Below are 13,755 nucleotides of genomic sequence, written 5' to 3' on the forward strand. Positions count from 1 at the left end.
ACCAGCCAGTACTACATAAATCCAAGCCAATAGGCAAATCTGAGCAGTGTACTTCTCTTACAGAAGATTATTTCAAACATGGGCATAAACACCATTGCAGTTGGTTACAGTCAAGATTTAGCTTTTAGCTTAAAGTGCATCCTGTACATTTTTAAACCTGAGAGTTGGAATAGAGCACCCTGACATCGGACAGCTTGACTGTGTATTTCATCTGGTGCTGCTTCCTGTCCTGCAGGTAATAGAATAAGTAGGGAAATGCTCTCTACACAGGTGACCCATTTCGTAGCAAATCCTCTGCATGGAAATGAGATCCCCAGCTTTACCAAGCAGCTGCGGTGCTCCCAGGCAGACCCACACACAGCACCACAGTTCTTCAAGTTCCTGCTAGAGGCAATTTGGTTAAACCCTCACAGATCATCCACCCTGATAAGCATCATTTTGAAAATAGATTTGGTTACCAAGATGCGAAATAATCATTCAGTGCATAACCACTTGTAGAGCACATGGAGAATGTGCTTGAGGTACATTTACATGTGCATCCGTATCATCTCTTTCCACTGCCTGATACAGGTATTTTCATGCCCAGTGTATACAATGGAAAACTGAGGTTCACAAGCATGATCCACCTCTGGTGCCTCACCTGGTGCAAAGTCGAGCCAGCACGCAATTCTGTATCAGAAGCATCCTAATCCAGTGAGGCTTGTGCCACGGAAAAACTAAATGTGTCCCTTGCGCCTCTAACAGGCAGGAGCTTCACTATCTTAGAATGTTTTTATTCCTTCGTAAGCACACAAGGGTTTCAATAGTAAGAAATAAAACACATGATTGTTTCTGACAACCAAACTGCACGTTATAAAGGGAGCTGGATATTTTAAACAGCTTAACCAGAAATTGATTGCATCTTATTTTTAAAAGATTAATGCACTGCTTTCCTAAAACATAATTTTATTCCCTTGCAAATCTCTTCTGCAGTTCTTGTCATCAATCTCATAAATGGTCCTCTTCTTTACTTTGGAAGAATGGCCCAGGTTGTGAGTCCTGTAGATGGGATGCTGGGAATATAGGATGCTACCAAGCATGAGAAACAATTTTTTGGAGTCTCCTTCAGGTTAAATAGAATTCCTGTCTTGTGGCCGAGTGCGGTGGCTCACGCTTGTAATCCTAGCACTTTGGGAGGCCGAGGTAGGCGGATCACCTGAGGTCAGGAGTTAGAGACCAGCCTGGCCATGATGGCAAAACTCTGTCTCTACTGAAAATGCAAAAATTAGCCAGGCATGATGGTGCATGCCTGCAATCCCAGCTACTCGCAAGGCTGAGGCAGGAGAATCGCTTGAACCCAGGAGGTGGAGGTTGCAGTGAGCCAAGATCGTACCACTGCCCTCCAGCCTGGGCAACACAGTGAGATTCCATCTCGAAAAAAAATAAAATTAGCAAAAAGAACTACTAAGTCTTCAAATTTTATCATTTGCCTATTTTTTTTCCTTTTTTCTGATTCATTGTGATTAAGGTCCTGATGAAAAGAACTAAGTGATCAAAAGAGTACCTTCTCATGCATTCACCATTAATAAAGGAGAATCAAAGTATCAAAAATTTTTGAAAATATTCATTGCATCAAGGGATTTAGCATGTACATTTGGGAAAAGATGAAATTATCTTGCTCATTTTAAGGTTCAAAGTCAATTAATACATGGCCTCTGTTTTAAGCATCTCAAGATGAAGGATTTAAGTAATCAGATTTTAAGGTGATTTTGATACAGGACATTTGATCTGTTGGTTTACAAGGGAGATTTTTTTTCCTCTTTCTCTTCTCTAGGCTAACTGGCATGAACCTCCCCTCTCCAGTTATCAGTAGCAAGAATTGGCTACGACTCCATTTCACCTCTGACAGCAACCATCGACGCAAAGGATTTAATGCTCAGTTCCAAGGTAAGGATGCTCCATCTTATAAGAAAAAAAAAAAAGCGCGTAATAAATTTTGATCCTTTCTAGCTATGAAATTTTAGAAGTGAGATAGATAAATAGCTTGAAAATGGCTTCTAATTCCTTTATTCACAGTTATCTATGGAAACCACATAGTCAACAGCTGGCAACTTATTAGTAAAGCTATATCATTGTCACAGTATAGAGGACATGTATAGTTTCTTGTTACACTGGAACAACTGCTAAGTTTTAATCAATAGCCATTTATTATCATTTATTTTAATTGTTATGGACCTAATCTGTAAATATCCACAGCAGTTTGGCTATTGCATTTATCTTCATGCTAAGAGTGCTATAGCGTATAGGTTGCATGAAAAAGCACAAAAAGTATTGTAATATCACTTTTAATCCTAAAAGGCCTTCACACCGCATAATTGCCTGATGCAGTGATTTACACATAGTGAACCTTAAAAAGAAAGATTCCAGATTTCTTGCAGCGGAGCAAAATGGGGAGTCTACAGTCATGAGGAGGGAGTTTGGTAATGAAATGTTCTTGTTCTCTTTGGTTTCTAAGGTTTATACGTAGATCATATTGTATCATTTCCTGTATGTTTCTAATAATGAGTAATCCTGATTAATACAGCAAAAAAACTATTGAATTTATTAAGCAGTCCACTGAAAATCATTCCACTTCGATTTCCAAATTAAAATAACATGACCGTGCTTGAAAATGATAGACCTTTCCAATCAAGCTGCCTAAGCTTTCCCCAGTTGTGATGATGAGAATATTGGCCCCATTAAGGCAGCATTCCCTGAACACCTGCCACGTGCAGGAGAGGACACCGAGCCCTGCAGTGCCAGAGAAATGACAGCGTCCTCCGTGCTCCAGAAGCTAGTAGGTCAGAGAGACAGTTTGTCGTTTGTAAATAACTCCCATGAAAGTCAGAACGCCAAGGGAACTCGTTATGGCTCCCGCTGCAGATTCTAGTAATTTTTCAACAAACTGGTCTAAATATCGCTTATCTTACACATTTTTTTTTTTTTTTTTTTTTTTTGAGACGGAGTCTCGCTCTGTCGCCCAGGCTGGAGTGCAGTGGCCGGAATCCATTTTGCTTTCATTGTTTCCTTCAGGATGACCAGTAGAAAAACAAGGGTCATTTGCAAGGAATGAAATACAGAGGGTGCTGAGAAGCACACATCATAACCAGCAGTTTTTATTTGCCACCCAATGCCTGGGGCACATGATGTACACAGAACTCACCTGCCTCAGAATCCAGGGGCAAATTAGTTTCAACGAAATATGTTTGTTGTTGTTGTTGTTGTTGTTGTTGGGGGAAGGGGGCAGTAGACAGAGTCTTGCTCTGTTGCCCAGGCTGGAGTGCAGTTGTGTGATCTTGGCTCGCTGCAGCTTCCACCTCCTGGGCTCAAGCGATTCTCCTGTCTCAGCCTCCCGAGTAGCTGGGATTACAGGTGCACACCACCACACCCAGCTAATTTTGTATTTTTAGTAGAGATGGGGTTTCGCCATGTTGGCCAGGCTGGTCTTGAACTCCTGACCTCAGATGATCTGCCTGCCTCAGCCTCCCCAAAGTGCTGGAGGTTACAGGCGTGAGCCACCGCACCCAGCCTCAAAACATATTTTAGACTTCATCAGGAACATTTTCCATCTCACCATGCCTTCTGATGTTGCCAGACGTTCTTACCTTGATCTCCTTTGGTTGCAAAGAAGCTGCCCTGAAATTTTACTGGAGTGAAACTAACGTGCTTTCCCTTCACCTGGGGCCAGGCCAGGCTGATCCTCCTTTTCCATACCTGCCTGTATTTGCCTTTGTCTTGTGATGGCCATATACTCTGGCTGCAGTTAGAATGGAGGAAGTGTGGGATGGGCATATTGGTGGTGGGAGGTGGGCTCATCCTGAGACTGGGTGGGTGTGAATGAGGAAGACTCCATGTGGTCTGGTAGGTAAATTCTATCTGCTCTTCCTCTACACTGATCCACATCTATGGATATATCCGTCCCATCCCTGATTTAACATAACCATAAGTCAGTATTTACAACACCAATGGACTGATCATATAGTTACTTAGGTTGATTTACAGATTTGTCTCAAAATGTTAATTGATCTTTTCCTAGAGCTCTCAATAATTGAACAGCATTGAACTAAAGAAAAATTTCTAAGTATATGTTTCTCAAACCTGATCAGTGAACTTGGGATTTGTATCTGTAATTGAAAGAAAGGTTAAAAATGGAATATCAAATTTGAAGCTGCTCCAAGATGGTAGATATAAGACACTTATTGGTTGGCTGAAAATAGCAATCACTTAGATGGATCAGACCTTGACTTTGAAAGTTTAAAAAATACAAAATTAATAAAAGTATTATATAGAGAGTATAAAATTATATAAACAACACAATTCTAGAATTAAACTATATGTACCTTATATGCACTTCATTCTTTTATATATTATAGAAGTATAAATTATAATTACATAATTTATATATATTATAATATATGCTTAATTATAAATTTAAGTATAAACATTTATACTTAAATTATATATAAAGTATATGTAATTATATATAATTAAATTTAGATTTATATAATAAATATATAAATATATATTTATATATAGATGTATATGTGTATGCATATATATATATACACACACATACTTTAATTGTATATATAAGGAGAGAGGAGTAAAAAATTTCGCATCTAATTCTAAAACGGTTAAAAGGTGTGAAGGTATCAGGAGAGGTAAGCCTGGCTTAACAGTAATGTATTAGGAAACATTTCAAGGCTGAGTTTGATGTTCACCTCCAAGACAACACGGTACAATGAAGTTACCTTTTTTTCATTAGCACATGGGCCTTACTGAACAGGGGGCTTCATGCTTATAACCACGTTTAGGCGCCGCCTGTGGAAGGTTAGGTTCAGTACTAGACGCCACCCTCTGAAGAAGGAGGAGGACCAGAGAGCAGCCAGGAAGATGACAAGACCCATCGGAAAGAGGATGGGAGGGAGCTTAGAGGGCGCAGGTGCCCAGTAGGCAGAAAGGCACCGCGATTATTTTTCTGACTCCAGAGGGCAGAACCATCACCAAGGAATGGAAGCTCCAGCGTGGTTGTTCTTGCCGATTCTAGAACAAACCTAAGGACACTAGAAGCTGGAGACAGAACAATGGCTTAGGATGAGATGGGCCCTTGTCAGAGTCCCTGCCAGCCGTCCAGTGGCCACCCCTCCACACGGGGCTGTCCTGATTTTTTGCAAGTAAGATCCTCAAGTTCGTTCCTTGAGAGGGCAAATGGGAAACCTTCTGTCACGCAGGGAAAACATTTGTTCAGCTGAGTCTTCTTCTTGTCTGTACTGAGATTGAAAACCAGGAAGCCCAGATTGTGTTGTACTTTTTATCTCAACTAAATACATTAAAGAAGGAAAACCTGATATTACTTGTGCCAACAAAAATTGCAAAACAACAAAAAAAGCATAGTCAATTGATACTTGGGAACTAATAAGACAACAGCAATACTAGTGAAAACTTACCTAATGTAAACATTATTTTGTTATTTTCTTATCTTTCTAAATGTTCTGTCAAACAACCTGAATCATATATATGATATATTTAACCTGAATCATAAATATGATATATATGTATGTGTGTGTATATATATATGTGTGTGTGTGTGTGTGTGTGTGTGTGTGTGTGGTGTGTGTATATATAAAACAGAGAAGAACATTTTAAAAAGAACATACATTTCTATTCTTGGCATATATTTTATATTTTTAACATTATTGTAGTCACCTTTATCATTTACGGTCATTTGTGAGAACACGAAAATTCCATCAGTGTTACTTGGATTGATATGATTGCTGAGTATTTGGAATTCCTAGGAAACCCTTTGTGGTTCCTAAGCTGTAGTTGAGCCCCCTGGTGGTCTGTTTCTATGAGAAACTGCTTTGTTATCCAGCGTGTGATGCTTGGACAGAATTGTGTTACTTCTCAAAAACAAATAATATATTCTTTTTAACTTGAAGCTTTTCTTGGTCAAATAAATGACAACCAACATAAAATATTCTTTCTACTCTTCCCTTATATTTTTAACTTTCATCTCCAAATTCTTTATTCTCTGAGTCTTACACTTTCTTCTTTGACTTTCACCTCTGCAATCATATAATCAAGTCATGCCAGAAGCAGTAGTAAGGCTGATTGACAAGTAAAACTGTTCTACAGTTGCTACTCTTAAAATCTATTCACTTTTAAAATAGCACTGTGAACAAAAGAAGTAGAAAATGCAGGGAAAAAACCCACAATGTATTTGCAATATCTTCTGTGTATATTGGGCTCCAGTTGAAAGACAGATTTATGCAGGACACATTATTTCTTTAAATCAGCTGAAAATTGAGCCCATTCTTTATATGTTGCCTCCATCATTAATTATAATTAAATAAGGGCCTTGTTAGCACAATCCATCATCTAGACGTTTTCAATGTCTACAAGATAAATTTTTTGAAAATATATTAATCTTGAACCATGAGGGCCCCCTCACTACTAATTCGCCATCGAAGTGTCGGGCTCCAGTTTTACATACGTTTACCTGGCTATTTATAAAATTACAATTTTCACAAAATGAAATTCCCATTGGTTTTTTGTAACTGATAAATCATTTTGAAAGTAAGTGTTTGTAATAAAATTCCAATTTATATAGGGAACATTCATCTCACAAATCAAGGGAAACCCTGACAGTGTCAATAAAACTTGTGTTGACACAAATAATTAGCTTGTTTTTAGGTTATAGTTTCCTATAACTATTGATTTTCCCTTTTAATTAAAATGAAGAACTTTATACCAAATGGAGATTTTCATGTTATTAGAAAGGCATTTTGAGTTATTGAAAGCCTCGTGTTCCCAGGTTATTCTAATTTAGATAAAACTCCCATATGCATTCCCTGTTCTCCAACGTTCACATTTTCTGCAATTTGAAATGCAGTTTCCAGAGCTCTATCTAGGACCCTACCTGGATTCTGGTGGCATGCCTGGCTGCCTCTCCTTTTAAAACAGTGTGAAAAACAGTAACAACCATTATCTTGAACCTAGTCTGTGCTCAATTACGTTTAGTGGAAGGAATGGAGGAAATCAAGTGCTCCTATTCCCCTCAAGGCGCCACAGATTATTGCTCTGCAGAGCGTCCCGAAACCTCCACGCGGGCCTCCTGCCTGTTTCCATGGCAGTGGTCATCCCTTTCTCTCTTGTACTTGAGGGAACTATTAGGTAGGTATGGACGCATGAAGTATTTTTTCAATCAAAATGAATTAGTGAAATATCTTATAACCTCTAAATAATTCTTAAAACCACTCAACCTCTATGAGACGATAGTCTTTAATAATATAACTCATTCAAATCAGAAACACATAACCACTTTTCCTAAATATCTACTTTAATTTCTCTCAGAACAAAAGATTCTTGCAGAGTCTTAATGGCAGAGCTTTTAACCCTTTGGAAAAAGTGTCCATCTGTGGGTTCCAGGCAGCTGACTCTTACTCTGCACTTTTCGTTAAGTACTTGTGATTAGCCAGTACCCCTTCTGCCTGTGTGTCTTGCTACCTTGTTTTATAAAATAGAAACAATCACGTCCAACTTGGCAGAATCATGGTGGATTTCTAATCAAATGGAAGAAAGCGGGGCAAGGGTTTTGTCCAGGGCTGGGAAGCCGGAGGGAGCTCGCCACACTGGGGACCTTCCTCATACTCAATGCCTTCCCAGCCCAAAGCAACTAAAACAGACAGCTTGAAATTCCAAATTTTAAAATGTAAAGAACACAACAATGACTTTTTTTTTTGCACTATTGGTGGACTAAATTGAGATGACCATTTTAGAAAACTGTTTTACCATCCAGCTGAACACAAGAATCATTTCAGGCATGTGTCCAACAGAAACGAGTAGCTACGCACAACAGGTACGGAGAATGTCCACAGGAGATGCAAGTACCATTGTCAACCACTGCAAGCCACCTACATGTTCATTAACCACAGAACTAATAAATAATGTAGATGCGTACAATGGAATTCTAAACAAACATGGAAGGAAACTACCTCTACATGTAACAACATAGATGACTCTCACAATATTTCATGAAAGAAAAAAAAAACCCATAAACCATATGATTCATTTATATGAAATTCAGGAATTTGCAAAGCTACATATTCACATGGATGACCACTAGTGAAAAAGAATACCGTGTCTATATAATATTTCTGTAAAAAAGCATTTTCAAAGAAGATGATCAGAACAATCTCTTCTAGAAACTGGCGAAGTGTTTAGAATTTGCTTGCAAATGGGGCCAGACAAAATTACCCGGAGAATCCCTCCTGGATGTCACGGGGTTATTGGATGGCAGAACGGAAAGAAGCTTCATCTCACATGTGGGAAATGGAGAGATGAGGGGCTGTGGCTGTTATCACACAGCTTGCAAATGGCAGAACCAGGACGTGAGCACAAGCTGCTGTGCTCTTGGCTTCACGTCAGTCTTCACAGCTCTGTTTCTCCACCAACTTGTCATACTGCTCCCACTACTGACAATCATAACATGTTTTAGTTGGGGGGTGGTGGACAGTGAGTTATTTTTGTGAAATAAAAATCCTAATGACGAGAAATTTTTTTGGATAGCTATAATTTAGTCACAGCTTTATTTCTCAGACTGGCCTATTCCAAACAGAAATCTGACAGGCCACTGTCCTGGCCCACTGTACTCCACGTCAGTCCTCTTGGGCTGGCCATGTAATGACAATTTCTTAGCCCCACCCTATTGACCTTCATCAAAGATGATAAAACAGGCGTGATTGTTTTGTTTCTCTCAGTATATTAAGAAGTCATAAAGGTAAAAATTCATTCTGAACAGCTTTTGGGTATCTGGTAAGGATAGGAAATATACACTTAAATTTTAGTTGTAATTATTTTGAGTAGATATTGGGGGTAATTTCTTACTAATGATGAAACAAGAGAATACATTTCTGAAGAAAGATATGAAATATTATTCATCAGAGATGTTAAATTAACGAACAAAAATCCCACGCACACTAATGGAATACATGAACATTTGAGTTTATGCCAGAATTTTAATTCAATGCGCTTTCAGGTATTGATTTATTTTAAAGTTGTGTGTTTGAAATATTAATGCACATCAAATGTTTGCTGTTAAATATAAAACCACTTTAAATCCTTCCTTTCTCTAACTTCGAAATGTGGTTGACATTGGAGAATTGGGTGCCAACAATGGTATTCGGTAAATCACAGCTATTTAAAACAGATTAATACTTGGCAGTGACTGGTAAATTTTAAGTTCTTATGCTTGAAGAATATAAACATTTAGGTAGGTTATCATTCCCTTGGTAAATTGTCTTCCTGCAATTTATATATATATATATTTTTTTCTTTTTGAGACGGAGTCTTGCTCTGTCTCCCAGGCTGGAGTGCAGTGCCATGATCTCGGCTCACTACAAGGTCCACCTCCCGGGTTCCCACCATTCTCCTGCCTCAGCCTCCCGAGTAGCTGGGACTACAGGCGCCGCCACCACGCCCAGCTAATTTTTTGTATTTTGAGTAGAGACGGGGTTTCACCGTGTTAGCCAGGATGGTCTCGATCTCCGGACCTCGTGATCCGCCCGCCTTGGCCTCCCAAATTGCTGGGATTATAGGCTTGAGCCAACGCGCCCGGCCTGCAATTTATATTCTTGTGATGCGGAGGAAGAACTTATTCTGGCTTTCAGCACATCAGCCCTAAACTGCTCTTATTTTCAGTGTATCAGCCCTGAACTGCTCTTATTCTTCATGTTCTCTGTCTCATGCAGGCAATGTCGTTGGCCAAATCTGCAGACAGTGTTTCATGTTTATTTGCTAAATAGCCGTCTGTACTTCTTGTAGGTAGTGGTGTGCTCTGGAATGGTAAGCATGATTGTGTCTACTGTACATGTTAGGACGTTGTCCACCAAAGTCTTCAGGATGTACATTGACCAACTAGTCATGATGTCTGGCCTTTTCCCCCGCTGGCCTGTGCTGTGACCAGGTTGGTGAGCTGCTGCAGTGACTGCTCCCCAAGCAATTACCTACATGATAGTGTAGGGAAACCACAAGTCAATCACACCTGTAGGGAAACCAGGAAACCTTCAAAGGCACAGGTTACATTGCTTGTTCTCTTAATGATCTGAATCAAGCTTCTCAAATTGAATGGCGAAGCTGTTGCTTAATGAAATAAGGAATCTAGGCTGAGGAGGGTAACTTCCTGACTCCAGCAGCTGCTGGACTTCCCTGGGGATCCATGCCCCTTGTGGAAAGATAACACGAATGCCTCAGAGTCTCAGTGGAGTGCTCAGAATGAATCCAGAGATGAGTTCCAAAATGGCTGAGGAGCAAGCATAGCAAAGGATGAATGTGGCAACCACTGAAAATTGTGATGATTAGATCCTGGGCAAGTTTCCTCTTGTCCATGTGCAGAATCTGGTTTCCGCAAACTGTCTCAAATTATGTCGAGTTGGCATTTACTTACCTGTTTGTAAGGCCTTTCTTTGTCACAGCAGTTTTGAAGAAATGTCTCAGGGGTTCCCTCCTGCTAGTCAACTCAGTGGTAATTTTTAAAGGCTCATGAGATTCCAACCAGGTTCTTGCAGAGTTGACCATCATGTTCTTTACTGTTGTAAAGGTGGCATATTCTTATCCAGGGGATCCTTGTAAACTTTTGACCATGGCATAGTCTACAGTTTAGTGCCCCAAAGAATATAACAGAGAAATAGTAGAGTTCAAAATGTTTTTCCGTAGATATTTTTAAATTTGTGTTGAAAGTAATAAGAGCTTTACTTTTTTAAGACACATATCCAGGGCTACAATTCGGCTTGTATGTTCACAATGGTTGTTAAAATGTTGAATTATTTTCATCAGATGATAAATGTTCACTGCCCAGAGAATCCCAAGAGCCTCCCAGCCCCAGCTCCTCTAGGCTTTGCTACAAAAGGCCTCGGCCCTGTCCTCAGTAAAGTCCTCAGAGGCCTCAGCCTGCTTCAGGCCCACACAACTAAAGTGCTCAGGATGTTTGAACATCATTTCTTACTCTCTGTGATAAGCATTTATGAAATATAATGTTCAGTTCCATAGATATATGAAACAAAATAAATATGAATGTCATTCATTCTGGAGAAATAGACACCAAGTCTTGAGAGTACCTGCATTTACCCTAATTGTATAAGTCACTGACTCTTCATTTCTTAGCCCAGACAGTGTTTCATGTTTATTTGCCATATATCTGTAGGCATCGCTTGTAGATAGCGTGTGCTTTGGAACTTGAAGCATCACAATGTACACTGCACATGTTAAGTTGTCCACCAAAGTCATCAACATTTACACTGACCAGCTAGTCATGGGAGTCTGGCATGAAAATAAATGAGTCTTTGAATCTATTTTATTTATTTATTTATTTTTGCCTCCAAAATTTAAAAGTCCTAGTTAAAATCTAGTGTGCTAGATTTTTCCTTAGTTAAAATCTTTCTCTGGAATAAAACCTCATGTAATTCATTAACCTGGGTTCCAAATCTGGTCCTGCTGTGCCCTGTTTAGAAATCACTGGAAGCCCACAGGGTATGACAGGCAGAGTCGATGCTGTCCACGCCGTGTCCCCATTCGCCTTTTCAGACTCGTCTTTTAATCCATATTCCAAAGTTCCCAGGCTCCTGCTGCAAACACGTACTGTGGCTTGAACATATCACCCCTGTCCTGAACTCCCCCTTCTGTCAGACCTTCCATGTCCTTGTCAATCCAGAAAAGTGAAGAGACAAGTCTCAATCATTTCAGGAGGTTTATTTGCCAAAGGGAAGGATGCATGCTGGGGAGACAAGTCTATGTCCTTCTCGGAAGATGATTTTGAGGGCTCCACATTTAAAGGGGAAAGGGCAGGATATTGAGAAATACACAATTTTCATGTAACAGGGGATGGGGAAGATAATCATTCATGCCTCTGTCTGGCTGATTCTGCATTTTTTTACGTAAGATGACACAGATGAATGGGGCAGAGGAAAAAGGCAGGGAATCTGACTGGATTTTACATACGATAACATAGACGAATGGGTTCGTGGAGGAAGCAGATACGCATTTGTGTCTGGTGGGCAAGGGGATAACTGCAGCTATAAAGATAAGCTATCAATTTACATTGCCATGGTGACATTTTAACAGAAACACCTGGAAGTAATGATCTTGCAGCTCACTAGGAATATCTTTATGGGAAAAAATATGAGGAAGTGTGTAGCTTTTCATCTTGTAGTCACCTTATTTAGGAACCGAAAAGGGGGAGGAAGGTTTTCGAGACCCAGTTCCCAGCCTGACTTTTCCCTTTGGCCTAAAGAGTTTGAGGTCCCAAGATTTAATTTTCTTTCACACCCTGCAACCACACTTGTTTATTTCCATTCTTCTTTTTGAAGAAACTTTTTTCCAGTCTTCTAAGTCAGTGTCAATTACTTATTCAGAAGTCCCCCCATAATACTTATCCTTTTCTTACACCATCCTCATATCACACTATTCCACACAATGCAGTTTTATGTGTGGGCAGCAAATTATCTGCTTTTCTAAAGAGCCAAAGCCGCAAGTTATTTGTTGCTTCCAGCATCCAGCAAAGCCATCTCCAGAGAGGCAGAATTCCCTTCATGTTCACTGAATGACTCCTGGAATATTTCAATGCCAGAGCAAAACAAAACCACAGAAAAAGGGCAGAATCCTCTGTATTCATGAAAACAGTCGTGTAACACAGTAGAGAGATGTTGGCTTTTGGAGCCTGAAGACCTCTGTGACGCTGAGCAAGTCTCTCAGTTCTTTTAAAGGTTTGTTTATCCAGCAGTGAGTTGGAGCTAACCCCAGCTGCCATACAGGAACCATGGGGGTCAAGTGAGACAAGTGTGCTGGGTGTGTGTTCTAAGGGTGGCGTGGATTTTACTGCTTCCACTAGTTGTGTGGTCTGTGCCTCGTGGTCTCCTCTCAAGAAGATGAGTGTGACGTGAGGCTGCTCAGCGCATTCTCACAGGAGGTACTCTGTTATCTATTACAGTCATAGCACATTTACAAATGCAGAAGTAACTCTTCATAGGGAAGAAGTTGGGTCTCCTTATATCAGGAGTTCTGTTTTGTGTTTTTGGTTTTTTTTTCCCTCTCTCTCTTTCTCTGATCCTGTGCAAGCTTCTCAAGTGATTAAACTGGAATGCAGACACTGAGTGTAGGTATATAGGAGAGGCGCCCTTCAGGATGAGCAGAAGGAAAAGTGGACCTGGGCACGTCTTAGGGGGAAGCACTAACTGCCTAGGGGCAGACACAGTGCATCACTCTCTTCACCACGTCCACAGGCGGCTTTGTTTTACTTTCAGTGCAGCACCAACTAACCATCAGAAATGTTTTTAAAAATATGTAAGTCATAGACTGTAGGCCTATTGTAAGCAATAGATAGAGGAGCACAGTTAAAAATTTACTGACTCTCTCTGCAGGGGGTTATAATTTTACTTATAGCTCCCGAAAAATATTCGGGCCAGATTCCCCACTGAAATGTTAGTGTAAGTTATGGACTGTCTCCTTGGATACCAGATTTCATAAACATTTGTATGAACTTTTGTTTACCTGAAATCTTAGGGATAATAAAATGTCAAGGTGAGAATTAGGTCTATCTACAGAAAATCCAGATTGGAATGATCACATCTCCTTAATGGTGGGCTATAAAAGACCCACTTTACAGAAAGGTGATAGACGCGACTAGGTAGATAGACAGATAAATAGACTCATGGACAGGATTTCTCATCAGCAGATCCATGTGGG

The 13,755-nt window shown here is 40.0% G+C and overlaps 1 protein-coding gene across 1 annotated transcript in view; it reads left to right on the forward strand.

Annotated features, from left to right (window-relative positions):
- CSMD1 (CUB and Sushi multiple domains 1) overlaps nucleotides 1-13,755 on the forward strand; it is a 2,061,182-nt gene that overhangs the window by 1,254,079 nt on the left and 793,348 nt on the right. The window contains exon 6 of the mRNA XM_025393463.1: nucleotides 1,814-1,926. Coding sequence (XP_025249248.1) covers nucleotides 1,814-1,926 — 113 coding nt within the window. The remainder of the gene's footprint in view (nucleotides 1-1,813; nucleotides 1,927-13,755) is intronic.

The sequence above is a fragment of the Theropithecus gelada genome, chromosome 8, assembly GCF_003255815.1.
Source record: "Theropithecus gelada isolate Dixy chromosome 8, Tgel_1.0, whole genome shotgun sequence".
Taxonomy (NCBI): Eukaryota; Metazoa; Chordata; class Mammalia; order Primates; family Cercopithecidae; genus Theropithecus; species Theropithecus gelada.